Here is a 23,910-nt window from a genome sequence, read left to right as displayed (position 1 = left end):
CCTCGGCATATGGGGCGTGCGCCCTACTCACTGAGCCACAGGCGCCACCCAATAACTTGTAACTTTCTAAGAGTGGAATCTCGGGTTGGCTGTCTTGCTCAAAATTATTCCCTCTTCTTTGGGAATAGTGTCCATACGTATGCTGCGCAGGCCCTGTGGGCACGTCTGACAGGTACCCCTGTCCCCTGCCAGAGGAGACTGGTTTAAGAATGAATACCTGACCCAAGCTAGGCCAATCTTTCCCTGTATTTTTTTTAATTTTACGATTTAAGTTAATCCCTTTATAGTAGCAGGAGCCGCCCAAGGTAAACCAGATGTGAACACTTGAGAGCTGCTAGCTACATTCCCTGCCAAGTGCGGAAACTGATATATAGTCACTTACAGTCCAAAGAATAAAGACAACGTGGAGAAAGAAACAGAGATGAGAAATGGTGGGAATCCCAAACAAGAATCCAGGAAATGACAAAAGTCCTACTTATGTTCCATAACTGGCCCCCAATCTCTCTGAGATCCTGGGGCAGCACTGCCCTCCCCGCAGTGTGGTTGTGGGAGGCATTCCACCCCCTTCCTGGAGATCCACACAAGCTGGCTCAGCTTGGGCTCCGGCCTGCCATGTGCTGCCAAGGGAAGCCCGATGGGCTGAACAGATAAATGAAAAACTGATCCACCTGAATTTTTCCCCCTAAATCTCTTAATGGATTTGACCAGATGGTTTGGCATAATGAAGCCATGGGCTAATTTACATGAGATTCCTGTTCAGGAAGAGAAGGCAAGTATTCATTTTGAAATACATTTCAAATGAAAGTTTCAGGCAACATCCGCCAAAGCCAACCTGAAGCATTTTGATGGCAGCAGCATGAAGTGCGGAAGCGTGTGTCCCCTTCCCAACAGCAGAGTCTCACAGATCAACTGTAGGTTTGGAATATACAGAAATAGCAAAGGCTTCCTTTCTCAGAGTTCTTTCTGCTTCAAGTCCCCCAGGTAATGCAAGAGGCGTGGGAGAATGTTCTAGTCTGGAAGTGAATTTTCCTAATAAGAGAACAAACATGCCTACTTGAGCCAGCCCTGGAACTCAAGTTGGAATTCGTGTCTTCATACACAGGCTCCCCGCTGACAGCAGCTTTTTTAGGACTGGCTCTGTTAGCTGGCAGCAGCTGATGGAGGCTCAGCCCTCTGCTGCTGCCACACTCTGTGACAGCTGCTCTTCCAGGCTACAATGACAAGCCATGGAGGACGCACGGAAGTGCTAAGATAGGCCGCCTTCTAGAAATCCAGAGCTAGACAGAGCTGGCCGGCCCCTCCCGCTGCGCTGTGGGGACGGAAGGAAGCTGCTGTATGGGCTCATCGTCCCCTAGCTGTGACTTGTCATTCTGTGACAGTGCTGCTTTGGGGTGGGGGTGTCCAAGAACGGCTTAAACCTTAGAGCTCTGACTGCCTCTGGCACGCAGTCTTCCTTTCTGGCTGCCTCGTTCCTCAGCAGACTGGCCATCCTGGGGAGCCACAGGGCTTTTGTTCTGTGGTACTCCCCCATTTTGAGGGGTTTGTTTCTCCCTGGTTTGCTGCTTGGAAGCACGTGTATTGTTCCTGTGGACAGAGCTCCCTCTGCTCTGGCTGGGTCTCTGTGGGGCCTGTGATTCTCTGACAGGCTGCTGGGTGGGGTCCTGCCTGTCCCGCTCCAGGACTTCCAAAGCAGTCTCTCTCTTCTGAGACTGGCCCTGGCTGTGAACCTGTCTTTCCACGGGAGCAGAACTGTCCTGTTCTGACTTCTCAGTGGCCATTTCACTCTGGAGAGGTCTCTTGCGTAGGGACTGATCTAGAGTCTGCTGATCACCGCGAAAGGTAGTCTGATTTTCTTGAGATAGTCCTTTGGGAACCTCTCTTTTTAAAGACGGTCCTTTTTTGGACACACCAACATTCTGAGCCAGGCCATGTGGGGGGAGGTTGGCATGGCCCTTTTTTCTGGAAGGATGGTCTTTGTCCCTTTTCTCTTTTCTCTGGGGATCTTTAAGCAATGGTTCAGCATGGGGGAGCTCAGGAGTTTCCGGCATCTGGACTTTTCCTCCCTGGTTCCCCTGCGGGTTCAGAGGAGGGCTGTGGTGAGGATGCTGGGGCACGGCTGCAGGAGGCAGGCGACTATGGGATTCTGGTTGAGAGGCTGTGGGGTGGCTTTCAGGTGGTGCCTTTCTCGGATGTGCTGGCCGCTTAGCTGTCTCTCTTTGGATAGGGAGTGTTTTTTTTCTAGCTCCCATCTGCTGCATTGGCTCTCGGGGTGAGGCCTGCATGCCTAGAATCTTCTTGCTGGAGGAGGCACCTGCTTTGGGAACCTTGCCTTCCTTTGCAGGCCTCGCATCCTGATGAGCAGAAGCCTGCGGAGGCAGCTGCGGCTCAGCAGGAGTAGGGATGCGAGGGAGCCGGACTTGCTGAGCCCCCTCCTCCTGGGACAGATGGGGGAGAGGCTGGGGCACCTGCCCCTGGGCAGGGGGACTGATAAGAGGGAGTTTCACCTCCCCGACCTTCTCTTGTTGGACTTGCTGGGGGTTAGGGGCCACCTGGGGGCTCAGATTTTGTGGCGCGTTGGAATGGGGAGGGCTGATGAGAGGAAGTTTGCTGGTGTCACCTTCCTGCCTTAGGGGGGGCCTGGGAGATGGTGTAATGATCTGATCTGAGGCTGCTGCTAAAGCTTCTTCCCTGCTGGGCGAGAGGAGCTTGGGGGTGGGCCTCCTGCTCTGGAGGGGAGCAAGCACCCGGGGCTGGGGCAGCCGGGTGGGAGCCAGCTGGCCTCTGGGAAGGAGAGCCCCTAGGTCTTCTCTGCGCTGGGGCTGGTTTGCACTTGTTTGTAAGTCTTGGGGATGTGGCAGTTCGGGGTAAGGGGTGCTGACCCGGACAAATTCTGCTTTGGGGGTTTCCTCCTGAAGAGGTTGTTGAGAATCTCCAGCAAGTCTCTGCTCCGAGTCAGGGTGGGAAGGAACTGCTGGAGGATCATGATGGGAAGTGTCAGGCAGAAGTCCGGCTGACTCAGTTTCCTCCTCATGGGTTATCTGAGTGCTGAGGGAAGTTGGGCCAGGTCCCTGTGGAGGTTCAGGCAGGGGAGGGCCAGTGGGGGTGGCCTTGGCCTCCCCTGATTCTTCATCCTGGTCTGGCTGAGGACTGTGGGGTGGAGGAGAGCCAGGGTGCACAGGAGTGGCAGGAGATGGCCCTCCTGCATCGGCTTCTGCAGCAGGGACATCCAAATCAGCAGCTATTACTTTTGGAGAAGGATCTGATTGTTCACCACCCTCTTCCTTCGGGTTTGGGGATAAGTTTTGGGCTGGCTGAGCAAGATCAGGTGCTGATGAGCTGAGCAGTGGAGGTGGGTCAGCATGGAGCTGGCTGTTGGGAGGAAGCTCTTTGGGATGGTTTTCTCCATCTTGCATTGGCTCTTGGCTCTGGGGGAGAGCTAGGTTCTGATTTTCAGGGGCCGTTGCATGAATCTGTATTCCAGAGAGATGCTCTGTTATCTGGCCAGCTGCTTGCAGCTTTGCCAATCGCCTGGGAGATGGAAGCAGGTGTGCTGGGACCCCAGAAAGAGTCTTCTTGCTAGTGGGAACTCCTGCTTTAATATAAAAAGAAGTTAGCTAAAAATAGCCTTAACCGTTTAGTAATTAATAACTACAAACATCTTCCCCTTTTGATGCATAAAGACCCTTGGGGAAAACAGTGAACTTAGAAAAAGTCTTACTTAGTCAACTGAAAACATGAACTTTAATAAATAAACATACAGAGGCTTATTCATAGAACTAAAATTTATATCCAGATCTGTGGGTAGTGATAAAATGTTCCAAGTCAATGAGATTTTTAATTTTTACCACCTTAGAGATCATTGCTGTTTCTGATTGTAGAAACTACAATCATCCAAGCCAGATGAATTCTCATTTGTGTGTTTTCTTGTTTCATGACAGTCTCCTGCAATAAGCTGTGAGCTCTGTGAAGAGTCATGTCTGTTTACCAATACCTGGCAAGGGGCAGGAAGCTCAGCAGAATGCAGAAAGTGAGCGTTGAATAGAAGAAGGAAGGAAAGAATGGGTCTGATGGACTCATAAGGAACCCTGGCTCAGAGAAGCTGCTCCCAAGGGCCCACCATCCTAGCTGTCCTACCCACACGCATCCCCAGAAGTCCCCTTTTCCTTCCGAGGCCATCCTGGTTTCAAAAATGGCTCTTGGAGGCCACTAGCAATGTTGATTTTGCAGGGAGGAGTTGCTTCCTCCAATCACCATGGGAGCAAGTTCTCAGATTAACTCTGGTCTCGTGAACAGTTTCATGGCACAATCCTCCCAGTAGGCACTTGTTTATGATAGAAGCCCTGATAGATTCTAGTGCCCAAATGCCATCCTACCCAGTCCTATGGACATGGCTCTGAAGTGTGGAGTGACCAAAGGTGGCACACCAGTCTGAAACAACCTTGAAGAGATGAGGCTCGGCTCCCCTGGGGGGAGATCTAATACAAACCCAGAGACACCAAACCAGATTAGGTCCCAAAGGTGATCCCAGACTGGTCCGGCCCCAGAGCAACCCAGGCTCTAGCCACCGTCCCCCTTGCTGAAGCAGGAGGAGCTGGCCCTACTCTGGGTTCTCACTGAGGCTGGACACACACCCTTTGTGTCGTCAAACCAGGGGTCTGTAAGGAGGGGGACAGACCGTGGGAGCTGGGAAAACCTTCCCTCTCAGTGGGATTTCTCAGGGCAGGGCCTGCTCATTGTGCTTATCTGCCTAGTTTATAACAGCTATAAACTAAAACTCTAGTTTAGGCAAGAAACAAGGTTACATTAAAACATAAAGCAGGGAAACTATCTACCAAGGCAAATTTATAGAGAGCAGAGAGTAGAGTAGACATTACCAGGGGTTGAGGGGAGTTGTTATTTAAAGGCTATAGAGTTTCTATTTGGGCTTAATGAAAAATCTTAGAAATAGGTAGTGGTGATGGTTATACAACATTGCAAACATAATTAATGCCACTGAATTCTACACTTAAAATGGTTAAAATGGTAAATGTTATGTTTATGTGTTTGTGTGTATATATATATATATATACATATGTTTTATCACAATAAAAATAAATTTCAAAAGATAAAAAAATACAAGAACATTAAAACCCAGTAGTGAAGGTTCTTTCCCTCTTTAATCCCTCCTGGTTTCCTATAATCAGACATATAAGGATTTTTCTCCCCACTTTCACAATTTAACAATTCACATAATTTGGAAATGTTACCAGGCCCTTTACAAAAGATAAAGGCACCACTTTATAGGCTAGTAAACTGCTCAGTTTTCCTCTGTTTGACTCATTATAATGATCATCATTTCTATACTTAGAATTCTGAATAATTATTTGAAAATAGTATTTTATTTTATAATCTTTATAACAAAAATTCAGGGTCCAACTTTCTAAAAGCTTTATTGCAAGCACTGACTATCCCAGAAATAGGCTGTATGAAGGGAAAGACATCCCTTACACTGATTTGCAAATATAGGGAGTTTTCCCATATTTTATAGAAACTATATTATCTACTCAGATTTTTTTTTGTCTTCATGCTTTAGAAACAAATGTTACCTATATTACTATAGGAAAAAATGAGATAATTCTATATAGAAAGTGATACACATTTTTAGATAATGGTACATCTAGAGATTTCAAGGATTTATAATCACTCTGGACTCAAAGGTAGTATTTTATATACGTGTTAAATGAAAACTCAGTCCATCTGGTGGACTAAACAGGTAAAGGTTTCTAACTCAGGGTCCAGTCGGACAGATTCTGTACTCGGAACTGACAGACTTCGGGCTTTCTTTTATCACTTTGTTCCACTCACAATGTTAAGAGGAGAAATCAATATTGCACTTTTAGTCACAAATTAGCAATGCAAAATTACGAGAGATAAAGCCATCTTTTATTACTTCGAATATTTGGGAATAATTTTCAGTTTGCTTAGACTATTATTTTAAGAAAAACAATGCTGTTGGTCAGAAGATTTGCTTGTTCTGGCACCTAACACAGAGTCTAATCTAATTGGGGAAAAATACCTTAGTTCTGGAATTCTAATAATGCCCCATATTATATGTAGGTCTTATTGTAAGAAATATGAGTTCAAAATCATGATTATTAGTTAGATTTAGAACAGGGAACTAAGGCTTCCAATTTCCAGTCTACATTTCTAATTGCTGAGACAAAACAATCTTTCCCAGAATCAGAAATTATTTTTATTTCAATTTCTTCTCTTTGACAGGTTAACTATTTTTTAAAATTCTACTATACTAAAATTGCTGGGCTTTTAAAATTTTCTTGGGGTCCTATTTATGTAAGTAGTATAAGAATTTATGTAAATATACCTAAACTATAGCAACACAAAATCAGTGGGATCCAACTCACAGCAGAAGCAAAGAGATAAGGCATCAGTGAATGCCCAGAGACTTTGCTGGGGCTCTGGGCCCCTTATCGGGGAATCCTGATATTTGTTCCAAGGTAATTATGGTTGATCCTTAATCTTTTACATTATATCTGTAAACATCTGGCCTGTGCTCTTTGGCCCATTCTTCATAGCCCTGAAACGCCCAGTGATCACTGGCTCTGCTGCTTGGGTCACTAGAGAGACCGTAAAAGCTTATAATAAGGACCACAGTAGTTAGAATTTTTTAGATACTCACTTGAATAATGTCTAGCCTCCACAATGCCACTTTATGTGCAGTCAGTTCTTAAACCATCAAGTGAAAAAAGTAACTTCCTCCACAAATTAATTGTATAAATAAGACAAATTGGTTGGCTTTAGAAAGCACACTGTTTCCCCCAACACTAAACCTGCCAGAAAAACGAAGTTCTGCTGAGGCTAGTGATGACAAATTCTCCTGTCCACTTTTTAAAGCTGGAATTCTATTAGTCAATAACTGGGTGGCTCAGTTTCAATTATGAAATGTATCTGAGACTGATAACACTTTCACAAATTCTATAATTCACCCTTTCCATTAAATCTGAGAGGCCTAACCCAATTAAGTCCAAATAAATAAAGCTTTCCTACACTCTTTAAAATCTGGGTCAATTCTGCTACCCACACATTATCTGCTCTATTCATCTGCTAAACAGCAACTGTGCCCAGTAATCAGCATGTATTAGATTAATAATGTCTGTGTAATAAATTAAGATACAGAAACGGCGCCCCCTGGCAGCCGAAGCAAAGTTCTGTTCAGGGGCCACCATTCAGAAGCACCTGCTGATTCAGAAATGGACATTTCTCAGTTATTCAGAACTGATCAGGCCCAGGGGACTGACTCATGTTTGTCCAAACCCACAAGAGGCTGATTTAAAAACCAGGATACCAATTAATTAATTTACAATGGGAGATGGACCTGGTTCAAGGATCAGGGCAGGGTGTTTTGACATAGGGTACAGCCCCACAGGGGCAGATCTGCCCGGGGAGACCAAATTAAAGATCAGAAGCTTGCGTGGTTAGCAAAAAATTAAAGCAAAGGGAGCCAGATTTCCTCCAGAGAACCTTCTGTTAAGCTGTGGAAGCCTTGTTAGGTTCACGGCACTAGTCTACTCTTCGATCGGGGTTCTCTGAAAGGCCGACGCGGGGAAGGGCTGGCTAAATACACGGACATGCTCCTTATTTAATGTACCCTCCCCACTTTCAGACTAAGCGCAATCCTCCAGTCCCACATTAATGCCTGTTTTCATACCAGGCAGTAGGTCATACCCAGGATGGAGTAGAAGGAGATTCTCAGCCACCACTTGTTGATTTGCACCAGTTTCACACTCACCTCATTCGAAAATACCAGGGGCACATGACCTGGGAAATGTGAAAAATTGCAAAACAGCAGATGGGCTCGAACTCTGGCAAATCACAACCTGGCCTGTCTCCGTCAGTCAGGGTGCAACCAGGCGAACACAACCATACTGGGCAAAGATTCCCAAAGACTAAAAGGCAAAGCTACCTAGCATCTGCACAGCAGCGGGAGTCTCGGGTGACACGTGATATGTGAATGCAGTTCAGTCGACTGAGGGAACCTTTAAAAATTACTATTGTGGTAAAAATACATGTAACATGAAACATACTATTGTAACCATTTTTAAGTGTATAGTTCAATGGCATTAAGTATATTCACATTGTCGTACCACCACCACCACCATCCATCCGTCTCCAGAACGCTTTTCATCCTCTAAAGCTGAAGCTCTGCACTCACTAAACAACTTCCATCTTCCAGCCTGGCAGCTGCCATTCTGCTGCCTGGGACTGGCTCATTTCATGCCCTCATGTCTTCCAGGTTCATTCATGTTATAGCAAGTGTCAGAACTCCCTTCCTTTTCTAAGGTTGAATCATATTCTATTTTTTGTATAGACCACTTTTTGTTTCTCCATTCATCTACTGGTAAGCACCTGGGTTGCTTCTGCCTTCTGGCTATTGTGAATAATGCTGCTATGAACATGGGTGTGTAACTATGTCTTAAGGATGCTGCTTTCAATTCTTCTCAGCATATACTCGTAAGTAGAATTGTGGGAGCATATAGAAACTCTGTTTTTAATTTTTTTGAGGAACCACCATACTGTTCCCCATACAGTATGGGACCAGTTTACAGACCCATAAATGGCATACAAGTGTTCCAATTTCCCCACATCCTTGCCAAACAGTTTTTATTTTCTGGTTTTTGTTTTGTTTTGTTTTTATAGTAACCATCTTAATCATGGTGAGGTGGATTTGGAAGAACCTTTTAAATACATCTCAAAATACTCACATGCCAAAATTTTAAATTAGGGCTTTATAATTCCTAAATTCTAAGGAGATACACTTATATACCCTACATCATCTGCTGCTCATGACCCCCAAGGCAGGCAGAGAGCATTAGGTCTGTTTAGCAGAAAAGTGAACTGAAGCTGAGAACAGCTAGGGTGCTTGTCCAAGAGAGCAGCAGAGCCGGGACTGGGATCATATTCTCTGACCAGTGCTCCTTCCACTATATTCCACAGCATAACATTTTGAGGACAAGGGTGATGCACAGAAAAGGGGGAAAAAAACCTCTTGCATTGAAACTCTTAAACTAAGTACCAATCTGACAAGTAGAACAACACCTCAGCCCCCCAAGGGAGCTAACATTCTGGAAGGTTGAGTTCTGAAGCAGGAGGCTAACCCTCATCTATGACCTACCCCAAGGCACTGCCCAGCATGTCCCTGAAGGGCAGTCCCCTGAGTTCCATTATGGTCATAGACATGAGCTGAATCATAGGCCATACGGCTGACTCATGCAGCTTGTTTGTGGAGACAATCGCCCCCAAAGAAGTACATTTAGCCTACCAGATGAGCACCCAAATAATAACTCAGATTATGTTTCCTTTCCATGAAGAAAACTATTCTGTCATGAAGGGCATAGGTTAGTAGTACCTGCAGCAGGAGCCAAGGTCTTGGCAGTCTGCTCAGTCAATCCGAGGTATTCTGTAATGAGCTGACTCAGCTTTTGGTAGGCAACTTCCATATCATCTGCAGTAAATGGAAGAGGATACTTTAAAAGTAACGGGACCACATCAAAATACAGTTAATGTTCAACTGTTGGTGGTAAAGGTTTATTCGCTACATTTCATTTTATAAATATTGTGGCAGACAGAATTCTAAGATGACCCTAATGACACATCCCTTGTATAATCTTCTCCTCGAGTGTGAGCAGAACCTGTGGAAGCAACAAGGTTTCTGTCACTCCTGTGATCGTTTATATTATATGGCAAAAGGGATGTCTGAAGATATAATTAAGGTCGCTCATGGTTGATTTGGGGTTAATCCAAAGGGAGATTGTTCAGGTAGGCCTACCCTAATCACGTGAGCCTATAAAATGAGTTTTCTCTGGCTGTTGGAAGAAGAAGTAAGACTCCAAGCACCAGGAGGGCCCAATGTCCTGTTGCTGGTGTGAACGTGTTAGGGGCCACACGAGCGTGAGGAACCTACAGCCTTAAGGCAAAAATGTGGCCTTCTAGGTCCTTAAATGTGGCCTTTTGAATGAATCCAAACTTTTCTGAACAATCTCTTTTACTAAAAGGAGTTTAGCTGAGAAAGATGAAGCTTTTCTTGCCTCCTTTGATGCTTACAAAAGAATAATCTTGACATTATAAGGCCACAGGTTCCCCACTGACAATCCTTGGCAGACATTCAATAAGGATCCTGGGCTCTCAATTCTATAATCACAAGAAACTGCATTCTGCTAAAAAGAATGAACTTTGGAGCAGATTTTTCCCCAGAGCCTTCAGATGAGACTGCAGCCAAGCTGGCACCTTAATTTCAGCCTCCTGATAGCCTGAGCAGAGGATCTAATTATTCTGCCAGACTTGTAATCTACAAAACTGTGAGCTAATAAATGTGTGTTGTTTTAAACTGCTAAATGTGATCATTTCTGTGCAAGAATAGAAAACAAATATACCTATATAATACATTAAATCATGTTTCAGAGATTTAAAAAATGACTAAATTTCTGTTTTCATGGGGCAAAATAGTTGATTCAGCAATCTCATATGGTTCAACTTAATGTAAGGTAATCAATGTTATTAGTTTTTTGAGGGTTCTTCCAGAGATTTATGTAGTACAAGAAAATATTATCATGTATACCAATGGGTGTGAATCTGTGCTTTTTAGTAACTGCCTGGCTTGAAGATATTTGCTTATTTGTATACAGAGTATTTTCTAATTTCCTTTTATGGCTGTATGATAGAGTGTCATTTTAAAATATATAGAAATTTTCACACTTCAAATAAATTCTCTCACTGCCTATTGCTTCAAATAAGTGGCCACTTCCAAGATAGCTCTTGAAAATGTTTGTCACCTCTAGGTCTATGATATGTGTGTATTCTGGGGTTTTTACCTATGTATAGATTCTGACAAAATTTCCTGAGTTTCATATACCTTTCAGGAAATTTAAATTTGTATTTCAAATTATATATTATCTAACTTCGTTCTCACAATGTCCCCTAAAGAGGAATCTAATCCAGGCTCACTTTACACCAAATCTTATTAGTTAAGATCTTAAGAAGTAAGGGAGGTAATGATCTGATTAAAATAGTGAAAAGATGGGCCTTTTGGATTGTTACCTCTTTTTTAAAGTTCTTCGTCACTCACTTTTACGTGGACAATATCTCTTACCCAAGAATTCTCATCCCATGAAACAAACTTTTAATCTTTTGACCTTACACTTGAAAAATAAAACTTTACTGAAAGTTACTGACCTGCATTGATAACGGTGTCAAAATATCCTGGAAGTTTCTGATTAATGTTAATATAAAGGTCCACTCTGGAGACAGCAAATTCGATTTCTGCACGACTGAACAATCCTTTTCTCCGCAAGTATCCCTCGTAGTTTTTCTTGTTCATGGGCACCACCAGGATATATCGAGGCTCAAAATAGGAATATTTCAAACTTCTTACACCCTATGCATTTAAAGAAAGATAAATTGTAAACAGATGCCTGACTTGGAAATCATTTTGGTGATATCAGATACCATGGGCATAAGAAGTAGTATCATTCATACTGAAGAATTTATTGTATCTGTATATTAGCTACTGTTTATCCATAAATATCTCCAGGTTGACTTACTTTTGTCTCTTCATCAAATATTAATTTGTCATTGGAAATATTAGAATTCATTCCACCTGGTTTTCCTCTAATTAATCATTCTAATGAATATGATACTTCAAAAAGAAATTTGCTGGATATAAAATAGGTACATCACAGCACTGATGCAATTTTATCACTACAAAGTAATTTCAATTCTAGATTTCATAAGGCTTCTTTGGAACACCGGGAGATAAAATTCTCCTCAGGGAGAAGGTTCTTTTGGTTGCCCTTGTCACTACCTTGGGCTTCTGTTCCTAAACCAGCAAGCTGGTTTGAGCTCGTTCCAACTACATCTCATAATCTTTATCCAGGGCTGGGAAGGCCAAGTTCCAGGTAGTCTGGCAACCCAGAGATAACAGCATGAAGCCGGGTAAGGTGCTGGTCTGTGAATCCGGAGAGAGCTTGGTGGTGACCACAGCTCTCCAGGTCCTGTAGACTCCGCACACACCCTTCAAGCTCCCTGAGTATCAGTTTCCTCTTGGGTGAAATGGATTATTCCAAATAGACACTGAAAGTCACTTCTATCTCAATTCCATCATCATCGGTTTAACTCAATGTTCAAAACCCTTGTTTTAAAAAATTCAGTGGGAAGAAATACAGGCTCTTCTAAAAACAATTTCTGAAAGAGTTGATTGCAAGGGCAGTATGGACAAATACTTCAGCTGGGGAGAATCGGGGGGATGAAGCATGGATTATAGACTCAACTTCCTGGAAATGAGTAGGAGTAAGGTCTCAAGGAGAAAAAAAGTAAACAGGAGCCATCACTCAAATGAGTGTTGAAGTGGAAAAGTTAGATGCAAAAGATAGAGAGTTTCTGCACTCAAAACTGCATTAACTTTTGTTTCTGCCTTGTCCTAGGAAGAAATTTTTTAGAAAAAGTCTTTTTTTTTTTTTGCTAGGTAGCACAGAAATAAAGAAAACCCACCTTAAAGATACAAATCAATTCATTACGGAGAAATAAGAATGGAAATATTTTACAGTCAGAAAAGTTAAAGAGCTGGAAAATATGTGACCAGTTCCACTGAATCTAGGGACACCAACACAAGCAGCTGCAGAGCATCACAGTCTCCTGTTCTAGGAGGTCACAAAGGAAAAGAGCAAAAGGATTCAGAGTCCACACTGAAGGACTACATACCCAATTCACGTAGGTTTTATTTTCTGTGAGTTCAGTTGAATTGAATCATTTATATATTTTTTTTACTTTTTAAAAATTCTTTATTAAAGCATAACTGCATACATTAACGCTTTTTTAAATTAAATTATAGCTGTGTACATTAATGCAATCATGGGGTACCATGCACTGGTTTTAATACAATTTGAAATATTTTATATAAATACTATATTATAAAATATATATATAAGTGAGTTATATATATAAGTGAATCATTTATATACATCTTTTCTGATTGCAAAAGTGTTGTGCTGTTCAGTGATGGTTACTTGAAAAAACAATCAACTATCCTTGAAGATTTCAAGTATTCCATAAAGCTACATATTTTAAAGTAGGAAATTCAACAGTTTTACGCTGGATCTTCATTGTGGAGCAGCTTCTGTATACTCTATTTACAGAAGATTGTTGGGAGAGGACGGGATATTGGGGCAGAGAGAAAAATTGGAAATCTGCCAGGAGTATGGAAACACAACCCCAGAGAGTGGCTGGGGCCAGACGACAGCCCAGCCTGCAAAGAGTGACACACATCTCCTACAAAGAGTGAACAAGGTCATCTCCACTGGGCTGCTGTCACCTTGAGGGGACAGGGAGCCAGCTCTAAACCTCATAAGGATCAGGCTTTACCTAATGCCAGGTTATATAAAAAGAAACCATATTCTAAAAGAAAAGGCATAATGTAATGAGGAAATAACTTAGAAAATAAATCTTGAGGGCGGCACCTGTGGCTCAGTCGGTAAGGCGCCGGCCCCATATACCGAGGGTGGCAGGTTCAAACCCAGCCCCGGCCAAATTGCAACCAAAAAATAGCCGGGCTTTGTGGCGGGCGCCTGTAGTCCCAGCTACTCGGGAGGCTGAGGCAGGAGAATCGCCTAAGCCCAGGAGTTGGAGGTTGCTGTGAGCTGTGTGAGGCCACGGCACTCTACCGAGGGCCATAAAGTGAGACTCTGTCTCTACAAAAAAAAAAAAGAAAAAGAAAAGAAACCTTGAGTGTCAGTTTTACTCATGGTATACCTACAATTTCTTGTACTGTAATCTAACTCCTGTCACTTAAATCTTTGTGTGCCTCCCTGCCTCGTGATAATTATAAATGAATGCCTTCATTTCACTTGTGCCCAGCAGCACGTGGCCTGCACATCAAAGCTCCTCTCCCAGCCTCAAGTATATATTATTTTATATATCATACATATACGTGATAACATGTACCCCATTATGAATCAATAAAAGATGAACAAACATTTTAAATGTATGTTACATATTCACACACACACACACACACACACACACACGAGGTCTGACAGTTAAGCTGGCAGACTTGCCACCCTCTGCTTACGTTGGCAGCAGTGCACACAAGGCTGAGTAAAGTTTCACAGCCTTGGTATACCAGTGTCTTGTTGTTGTTGTCAAGTGTTTTTGTGTGCTGTGTCACGATAGTGACAGAGCTTTAACTGGAGCCATGAACAAACATTCATAAATTTCTTGTTAAACTTGGCGAGAGTGGAAGAAAAATCATGGACATGTTAGTCAGATGTTAAGCCGTGAAGAAAACAGCGGTGTGCAAATGGAGGACAGAAAATGGATGCTTTCTGAAGGGAAAGAGAACGTCTCTGGCGGAGAGAGGTCAGGGCAGCCCGTCATGAGCAGGACTGACAAAAACACTGCAAAAATTCACCAAACCATGCATCAAAATCGTCAGCTGACTATGAGAAGCTTTGCAGACCAACTAAACATTGACAAAGAAAGAGAAAAGCCTTAACCAAAACCTTGGCCAATCTTACATCATGGCAATGTACCAGCTCCCACAGCACTGGCTGGGAGGGAGTTTTTAGCCTATAAACAAATAACTGTATTGGAACAGGGTCCCTACTCCCTAGTCCCCTGATCTTGCCCCCATGGACTTTCTTCTTTACCTGAAGATAAAGGAAATATTGCAAGGAAGACATTTTGTGACATTCAGCATACCAAGGGTAATAGGACAGCAGTTCTGATGGCCATTCCAGAAAAAGAGTTCCCAGATTGCTTTGAAGCACCAGCATTGGTGCATGGCTTCCCAAGGGGAGGACTTTGAAGATGACGATAGTGATATTCAGCAATGAGGTCTGTAGCACTTTGTCTAGGATAGGTTCACGAACTTAATTGTCAGACCACGTGCGGACACACACAAGCTCTCACACACAGCAGCTGACTGAGTGCAAAACACTTACTTCTATCTCCAAATGAATACAGCTTGCTAAGCCATCTCTTGCGATACCTTCAATGGTGTCCCTACTCAGTCCATAATTGTGGTTACCATAACTAAATGTGAGAATGAATTTCCCCTGGAATTTGAGAAGAGCAAAGATTTTCATATAACAGTGATCATAATGGAATTGAATATAAGTCAATTTATTTCATGTTTTATTTTTATATAATTTCATAAAGCTTAAAAATATTAGCAATTACATAAGAATGACGATGGAGTTATAAGCAACATCGAACTGTGACCAAGAAATCTATTCAGAATTCTCAGCTGACAAAAGAAAATTAGATTTTTGGGAAACAATCTGAAAGAGTGTCGGGGGGGAATAAAGCATGGAAGCTCATGGTAGAACAGAGTATTTTGCTGACTTACCCACTTCCTGCCAAACTTGCACCCCGAGCCTTCAGTACTGAGAGAGCAAATCTAATACTGCACCTCCACCATGTGAGCTTTGCCAACACACCAGGGAGCCTGCGAAAAGGCCTCCATTTCCAAAAGCCTCACATTCCATAATAAGCCACGAATCACAGAGAATTCCTGAAGGTCACGAACTACAGGGAGATCCTAAAAGCTTTGAAAAGCAGACCTATCCTGTTTTTCCTCCTAAAGATAGCTTTTTATTGAACTTGCCCCAAATGTTATTTAACAGAATTGGTGTGTGTCCTTTAGCCATATGAACTGTAAATACCACCTTCTCTTTGTATTCTGGAAGCTCATTCTTCTGAAAACTGTAATCCCTTGCAAAAAAAAAAAAAAAAAATGCAAGTAAAAAATGTGTCTCTCAAGATTGTCTATGACTTTTTCTTTAACAATATTGTATTTATTAAACCATTAGGTCGAATCTAAACTGGGAGGCTTATGACAATAGAAGGAATGAAAACATGGGTGACCTTCACCTACCTGACTCCTCACATACATGATTTTGAAATAAACAGTGAAGGGTAAATTCCACCAAATAGCAGCAGCTGCATTGAAGAGTCCACAGCTGCTCTGCGCTCCCTGTCCCCAGATGTTCTACAGATGTGTGGGGCAGGGGATGGACTATCTGTCCGGGGCAGGCGTTGGAAGGCCAGAAGACACAGTGTGTCTCTCAGGGGGTGGGTGGGTCTCTGGAGAACGTGTCTGCTGCAGGTGATGAAGAAAATTCACATCTGCCATAATCAAAAGGAGTTTATGATACGGGTTCCAAAGTTAAAAACTCAACAATAAACACCTTTGATATTTACTCTTTCAAGGGCACACTCTCCTTGTTCTTTGGAACAAATACTGCAACTCCTTTTCTTTTAGTATACATTTTTAGATAGACAGATATAAAGAAAGACAGTGGCTCTCTTTTCAGGTATATGTTTTATCTTGTTTACTGTGTAAAATGGTTAATTGGGCTTCACCCAAAGAGTTGGACAGAACAAAAGCAGCTTTGGACTGCACCTGCACCATCAGCTGTCCTGGCTCTCCAGGCTGCCTGGCACACACTGCCCATTTGGACCTGCCAATCTCCATCACCATACAAGCCTTATGCTAAATCTCTGTTTCTCTGAAGAATGCTGACTAACACTCTTTGACTTGTCCTTTTTTCAAATGTATATTTGAATCACTTCTCAGATAGATACTGTTTGCTTATGTATACAAGGACTTCCCTTTGGGAGGCTGAACAGTTGGCAGCCACCACGTGCTTTAGGTACATTTAAAAGAGACCCCACTAAACTGAGGCATTAAGGCAGATGAAGGGCCCACCCTCGGCTCTGGCTAGAGAGGGTCCTTTCACTTCCTGCTGCATGTGGATTGCCTAATAAACAACAGGAGTCATAAGTTAAAAACCTCCAGGTCTGCAATTGTACCTCCACAAGGGATGGAGCATTTCTGAGGGTAACTGGCTATGTCCATGTCCATAAAAAGGGCTTGTGTGTCTATGGGCTCAGGGTAGGGCGGATCTTATCTTGGGGAGGGAGTGTCTGATGGAGGAGGCATGCATCCGTAGGAGGCTGTGCAGGGCTCTACCTGTCTGAGCAGGTGTGGCCACTGTCCACAGTAAGTGTGCCAGGGTGGGGGGACCAGCTGTCAGGTGTGGTGTGTGTGTGGGGGGGAGTCTCTTTACAGAAGGCTGAGGGTGAGGTTGTGACTGGCAAAGCTGAGTCAAGGAATTTATACTTTCTAGGTTTGTCACTACTCGTGCAACAATCTCTAACTCACATTAAAGAAAAGGAGATCAGAGCCAGAACTCAGGTTGAAACAAATTACCTTATAGGTAATATATGTTAGCAGAGCCTGTAAAACTGAATACTCCTCAACACAGGAGGCTTTTTGGAAAGGGAGTAAAACTCTAAATATAGCATAGAAATATAGAGACTTCGTAGATAGGGATTGAACCAGACTAACATTGAACGAGACTAACTTGATTACAGATCAAGTAAGGTGTGGAGCATCAGGGGAGCATATGGCGCCCTGAGAACAGATGAACTGAACTGAGAAAAAAGGGCTGCATATTCCAACGAGAGAAATTAATGTTAATTTTGGGAACTAGTTGTCTTTCAACCTAGAATCCTAAGAGAATGCCTCCTACTAATATCAAGATAACTCCTCAAATCTCTATTAAGGCTTTTAGAAATATGAAGTCCCAGAGTACTCTTAATAAATTAAATGGAACTGCCAAAATATAGCCTTAGGAGAGAAAATGATAAGAATTTCCAAGATGTTCTTTTGACAAGGTTAGAGGAGAAGTTGCTGAGGGATTATAGGACTTGTGTTTCTCTGAACATGAGAAGTCCTGGAACGAAACTTACAGAAATTGCAGAGCCCAGGATTAAATGTTCATAATTATGTACGTCGAGGTACAAGCCATGTCCATTATTTGGGGTGGGAGCAGAAAAAGGAGGAAAGGAAGAGAAGGGAAAAGGGAGAGGGGACAAGTAGCCCTACCAGCATCACATGTTGGATGTAATCTTTTCAAAGGTCTCTCAGCTGGTACTTCCAGGCTTTGGCGGGGGTGGGGGTGGGAGGAGGTGATGCAGCATTCATTTCATGATAGAAAAAAATGCTGATATAAACAAAAATAAGTCCCACGGTGAAGAAAAAAATAAAAGCTTTACAGATTCATCGGTAGTGATAAAAGACATGAGATACTCTTGAAGCTTAACGGAAGTCCCTGGTGGCTATGTATTATTAGCATATACTTTCAACAGATAAAACACCCCAGGGTTGGGAAGATTCCCTTTGCATGTAAAGGCCAAGAAGGAACAAAGAAATGGTTTTGAAGAAAATAAATTTGAAGACAAAGGTGTGGGGAACTACTACCCAATGAGTAGATTATCAGAGTTTCGGTTTTAAAAAGCAAAAAACCAAAAACACAAAATTTAAATTGAACAAGGCTACCCTGAGCTCCCAGGAAATGGACTAACGCAGGGTAGTTATCCCAGCCTAGGAAAGCACCATCCTCAAAGAAATGAGGCATCTTCTCCTGTCTCCTTGCAAGAGCTTTCCTGTGCATCAGCCAACTGCTTGGCTTTCAAGACTCAAGAGTTCTCAAACGGGAATGTTACCGTGGAAAGTAACGTGTCCATGACAAGCCAGCTAAGTGGGACATATTATCCTATAAGTGCTCAGTGTTACAATCAGAAATCACCACTTATAACCAAGAGTAAGCCCTAGACAGAACCTAAATCCCAGGACACTCAATCTGCAGGTTTTGTGCATCAAGTCAGAGCTGTTCATCTTTAGTGAAATCAGATTAATAGCAGCAGCACCTATAGCATACATCCCAAGAATTTTTTGTAATGATTTTAGTTCTATTTCCTTAACATGTCTACTCCTTCATTTTTATTAGAAATTTACAGTATTTTCTCCAAGATCATGAAATTAAAAGCCAAGTGTAGAATGCTATGTTAAGTAGTACAAGAAAAAAAGCAATCCAGGGTGGCTCCTGTGGCTCAAAGGAGTAGGGCGCCAGCCCCATCTGCCAGATGTTGCGGGTTCAAACTCAGCCACAGCCCAAAACTGCAAAAAAAAAAACCCCAAAACAAAAACAATCCAATAAGAACTTACTTTTCATAACAAGTACAAAACTTAATTTTTCCCTTTTTTATTTATCATTCCCTAATATTCCTGCTAGATAATATGTTTTCCTTGTGCAATAAAAGTAAAGGCAAACATTTTTACCATGTTTAGCATTTCATCAAAAACTGCTTGAGAGATGAAATGATAATCAACTCGATCCCCTTCTCCAAAATAAGGCTGTCTCGTGGTGTGACAGGCCCTGGAATGACAAAATAGATGGCATAGTCTGTATCTAGTAACTTGAAATTCAAAGTGGACAAGGTTTCACATGAAGTACATTTTTAGAAAACCAGAATTGATTCACGAATCACAAATCATAAAGTAATATAACTGTGGAAACACTGTGGGTTTGAAGTGCTTGATGGCATCCAGTCGCTATAGTCTATAACCTTACACAAATTGCAGATTATTGGCAACAAATCTGTACTCAATGTTATTTACCACCTTCTGAACCACCTCCTCCACTATCGTGTAATAATACTTACAGAAGTATCACAATATTTTCTATTCATACATTTTCCACCCAATGGCTTCCATATTCTTTCTGATCTATTAGCATTTTCTATATGTTCCCCTCCTCTCCCTCTGCCCAGCTAGCCTGGTTGTTTTTCAGGGTTCAGTTTAAGTGTCACCTCTCCAGAAAGCTTTTCCTGACTTTGTACAACTGGATAATTCACATTTTTATATTCCCAGAGCCTCAGCATCTGTGCCAACTGCACCCCAAATACTTGTGCAGGGCCCCACCTCCTTCACCTCTTGAGGGCAGAGGCCTTCAGCACCTTGCACTGCTGGTCCACACTGACCTTGTGGACAGAAAGGTGTCTGTGGTTCCAATGCTGAACGGCATTCTCAACTCAACCAAATAGGCCTTTTCTAACCACTGTCTGCACCTCCTGTTTGCTCTCTACCACCAGAACTGCCTTCTTTTATATACATACAGAGCGTGCCAAAATAGTGTATGCACATTTTAAAGAAAGGGAAAAAACCAACTGTATTAAAATTGTGATACCTAGGTATATGCCCAGAAGACCAAAAATCACATTATAACAAAGATATTTGTACTAGAATGTTTATTGCAGCCCAATTCATAATTACTAAGTCAAGGAAAAAGCCCAAGTGCCCATCGATCCACGAATGGATTAATAAATTCCTCTTTCATGTTTACATGGATGGAGCTGGAACATATGCTTCTTAGTAAAGTATCTCAAGAATGAAAGAAAAAGCATCCAATATACTCAGCCCTACTATGAAACTAATTTATGGCTTTCATATGAAAGCGATAACCCAGTTATAACCTAAGGATATGGGGAAGGGGGAGAGGGAAGGAAGGGAGGGGGAAGGATGGACGGAGGGAGGGTGATTGGTGGGATTACACCTGCGGTGCATCTTACAAGGGTACAGGTGAAACTTAGTAAATGTAGAATCTAAATGTCTTAACACAATAACTAAGAAAATGCCAGGAAGGCTATGTTAACCAGTGTGATGAAAATATGTCAAATGGTCTATAAAACCAGCATATGGTGCCCCATGATCGCATTAATGTACACAGCTATGATTTAATAAAAAAATAATAAAATAAAATAAAATTGTGATACTTAATACGTACTGATAACATTTGTTATCTTGTATATTGTATCTTGTATCTTGTAACTGCAGAAGTCAAACATGACTTGAGTACACCAACATATGACATACATCTGGTTTTCTCCATACAAATCATGAGGGAGGACTTAGCCTTATTCACCTTATACCAAATTCCTGGCACCAGTAGACATTCACTAAATGCTATTTGTAAAAGGAATGAAAAATGAAAACATATGAAGTGGAAACAGCTGCTAACAGCTCCTAAAAGTGATTCATCCAAGGTCACGGAGCAGGCCAGTGTTGGACCCAGAGCCAGAATCCAGGAGTCCCAACTACGAGCACTGTTAGCTTTATATGAGTCTGCCTTCCTTATGTGAAATTTGGGGAATGCAAAGAGATTTTGACATTATCCTGTCGTTTAAAAGAGGAGCTGAAAATAGCTAGCCCCTTGACATGTTATTTCATTTATTTTTCACTAAAACCATCAGGTAGGTAATATTTCTTACTTTGATCTATCTAATTAACTAATGAAACTGAGACACAGTGATTAAGTAACATCACTAAGCAACAACGCCAAGATGACTCCAAAGTTGATGCTTTGTGACATCATAATAATTAAGAGAGTAAAACTGCAGACTCGAAAGGGTCTTCATTACAGAATCAAAGAAAAATAAATTTTTATAATTTATACCAAGGTTCCCTCCCATCATAATGAAGAATTAACTATAGTACTAAATCTTGAAGCCTTAACATTACATTTAAATTTCATACACAGGAGAGAGAGAGTACATTCTAAGAGAAGACTGTCAATACACAGTGACATTTGTTTTGTCGTTGGAGTACACTGGCATTTCTTCACGCACGTTGGAAGAGATTTGAGACCCTCTGACTATTGGTGTCCTTGACAGTGAGGGAAGGTAAATCAGTACCTTGGCTCCCTGTGCTGCAAAGCCTTAGCATAGGCCTTGCACACTACACTGAATTTACATTTCCCAGCAAAGGAACTGAGCGACAGGATTTTTTTTCAGAATTTCTAACAGGAGGACAAAACAAAGAAGCAATTCGAGCTTCTAGGCACATATGTAAAAGAGGGATGGCTCTACTGATGTGGAAAGTGTTGATGATAGAAGCTGCAGCCACTATGGAACTTTCTGTAAGGAAGGACCTGAGATGCCTGGTGGTTTTTTGAATGTGTCATGCAATTTCATACATACAAACACTCACTATGTAGTATGCCACCCAAATACAAATATCTTAAAAAGGAAATACATAGTGAAAGCAGCAATTCACTAAGAAAAAATTATGTGAAATTTTAGACAAAGGAATTTGCTTGCGTTACCACTTTCAATATTCTTCCTCACCCGTATCTAAATGTTTCCACAAGTTTATTATTTACTAATTTATTTACCAGTATAATTAAACCGTGGTTGAATTAAACTATGGTTCATAATTGGTGCCATACTCCTTGTTAGTTTCACTAAACAGACAAAAGGACTGAGTTGAAGATTAACCCCAATGGCAACCCTGGTCCTAAAAGCCTAGAGTGAACATGGACATTCTAAAGGCCAGTTCATGGCCACATGTCACTGATGCTACGACCAAAGTCCATGGAAAGGAGATGATCAGGGAGGAAAGGAATCTGGACGGTGAGGCCAAATAATGGAATACTGAAATATCCAGGGGAATTTAACAGGAAGAAAAGATGTCTAAGAACAGCTAGCAGGTGGATGAGGAAATGGAATTTTTTCAGTGTGATTCTGAAGCATGTAGATTTAGAATCTTAATTCTGAACCATATTGCCTCAGGAAATAATGAACTTCTTGCTACTGCAAATATTTAGGCAGAGGCTTGGCTTGAATTCAGAGCATATCTGAATTCAAGCATATTATAGCACGCCATCATGTTAATAAGTAGGATCTTCCAACAGACATGGACGAAAACTCAGGTATTCCTAGACAAATTTGGTAGGTAAATCAAATTGTTCTGAATACCCAATGCAAAAAAATATATGTCCATAAATTTCTGGGCACAATTTAAGTGACATGAACACAAAAGACTCCAGCACATACTGTGTCTGAGTATCATCACACTCCATGCAGCCACTACTCTGCCCAATTTCCAATAACTGCACACCACTTGCTAATTCATGCTATTATTACCTGGCACTACAGTCTAACTGGTCTCCTTGTCTCCAGCTTCTTTCCCTAAGCCCTTCCCCAACTGGCAACCCTTTCTAAAATGCACCTGTGATCATGCCGTTCCCCTGTGCAGAAACCCTTTATGATCAGACCCCTGTCTACATTTCCGGCCCCATCATCTTGACACTGTGGGCTTCTCCATACTATATTGTGCACTTTAAATAAATGTGCCTGTTGTCCTCCCTGCCTAGAATACCCCCCCCAATTCAGCCCCACACCCCTTTTCCCTTTTAATTTTATCTCAGAGGCTCTTTACATCCCTTATAATAGCACTATTCAAACTACCTTATTAGACAACATCTACCTGTTTCAATCCTATCCTAGATCATAACTGCCAGGAGGACAAGACCCATGTCTATTCATTTCACAGTTTCATCACCAGCAAATGGTATGTGGACAGCACTCAACAAATATTAATTGAATGAACAACTAATTCTACAAATCTGTCATATGTGTATAAACTAACACATTGGATCAAACTGCATTTAGATTGCTGTAGTTCATACCATCTCATGCAGATAAAAAGCTATGGTCTTTCAGTAATATTTAAATAAAATATATTTAGTAGAAAACATTATGAGAATTATATGAAAATGAAGATTGCCATCAAATAGAGATCTAAGGAAGAACAAGATTTTTCTTTCAGGATCATTGAGATCACTTTTATAGCATTGAATCTGAAAGATTAATAATTATGCTGGTATTATTTTGTGTTAACTTTATTATCTAGCACTTTTCTAGGAAGTCACTGATTTGTGTGGTACTATAAAGTCGGAAATTAATACAGAAACTTAGAAGACAGTATATGCCTATCGCCAAATCACCCACAACTAATATAGGTATAGAAAGAATACCCAATCTATTTCTAAAACCAAATACAAGTAGTAAAATGAAAACCTTAGACTAGAGTAAAATCTCTCAGCCATACCCAATATTTGTTAAACACATGAGTTATGTTTTCAATATTTACATATTTGATATGCAACGTGGCACATAAAATTTCCACGAAACGTCTTGATCTTGGGTCAATGCAATTTGAAAAGGAAGTAAAATACT

At 41.7% G+C, this 23,910-nt stretch overlaps 1 protein-coding gene across 1 annotated transcript in view; it reads right to left on the bottom strand.

The window, feature by feature from the left end:
- Positions 1 to 1,412: 1,412 nt before the first annotated feature.
- Positions 1,413 to 23,910, bottom strand: part of LRGUK (leucine rich repeats and guanylate kinase domain containing) — a 78,094-nt gene continuing 55,596 nt past the window's right edge. The window contains exons 12-16 of the mRNA XM_053608724.1: positions 19,175 to 19,271; positions 14,988 to 15,101; positions 11,227 to 11,428; positions 9,404 to 9,499; positions 1,413 to 3,592 (exon numbers count right to left, since the gene is read on the bottom strand). Of these exons, the coding sequence (XP_053464699.1) occupies positions 1,413 to 3,592; positions 9,404 to 9,499; positions 11,227 to 11,428; positions 14,988 to 15,101; positions 19,175 to 19,271 (2,689 nt within the window). The remainder of the gene's footprint in view (positions 3,593 to 9,403; positions 9,500 to 11,226; positions 11,429 to 14,987; positions 15,102 to 19,174; positions 19,272 to 23,910) is intronic.

The sequence above is a fragment of the Nycticebus coucang genome, chromosome 11 (assembly GCF_027406575.1).
Source record: "Nycticebus coucang isolate mNycCou1 chromosome 11, mNycCou1.pri, whole genome shotgun sequence".
In the NCBI taxonomy this organism is placed as follows: Eukaryota; Metazoa; Chordata; class Mammalia; order Primates; family Lorisidae; genus Nycticebus; species Nycticebus coucang.
Note: the sequence above shows the minus strand (reverse complement) of the source record. Positions and strands in the feature narration are given on the sequence as shown.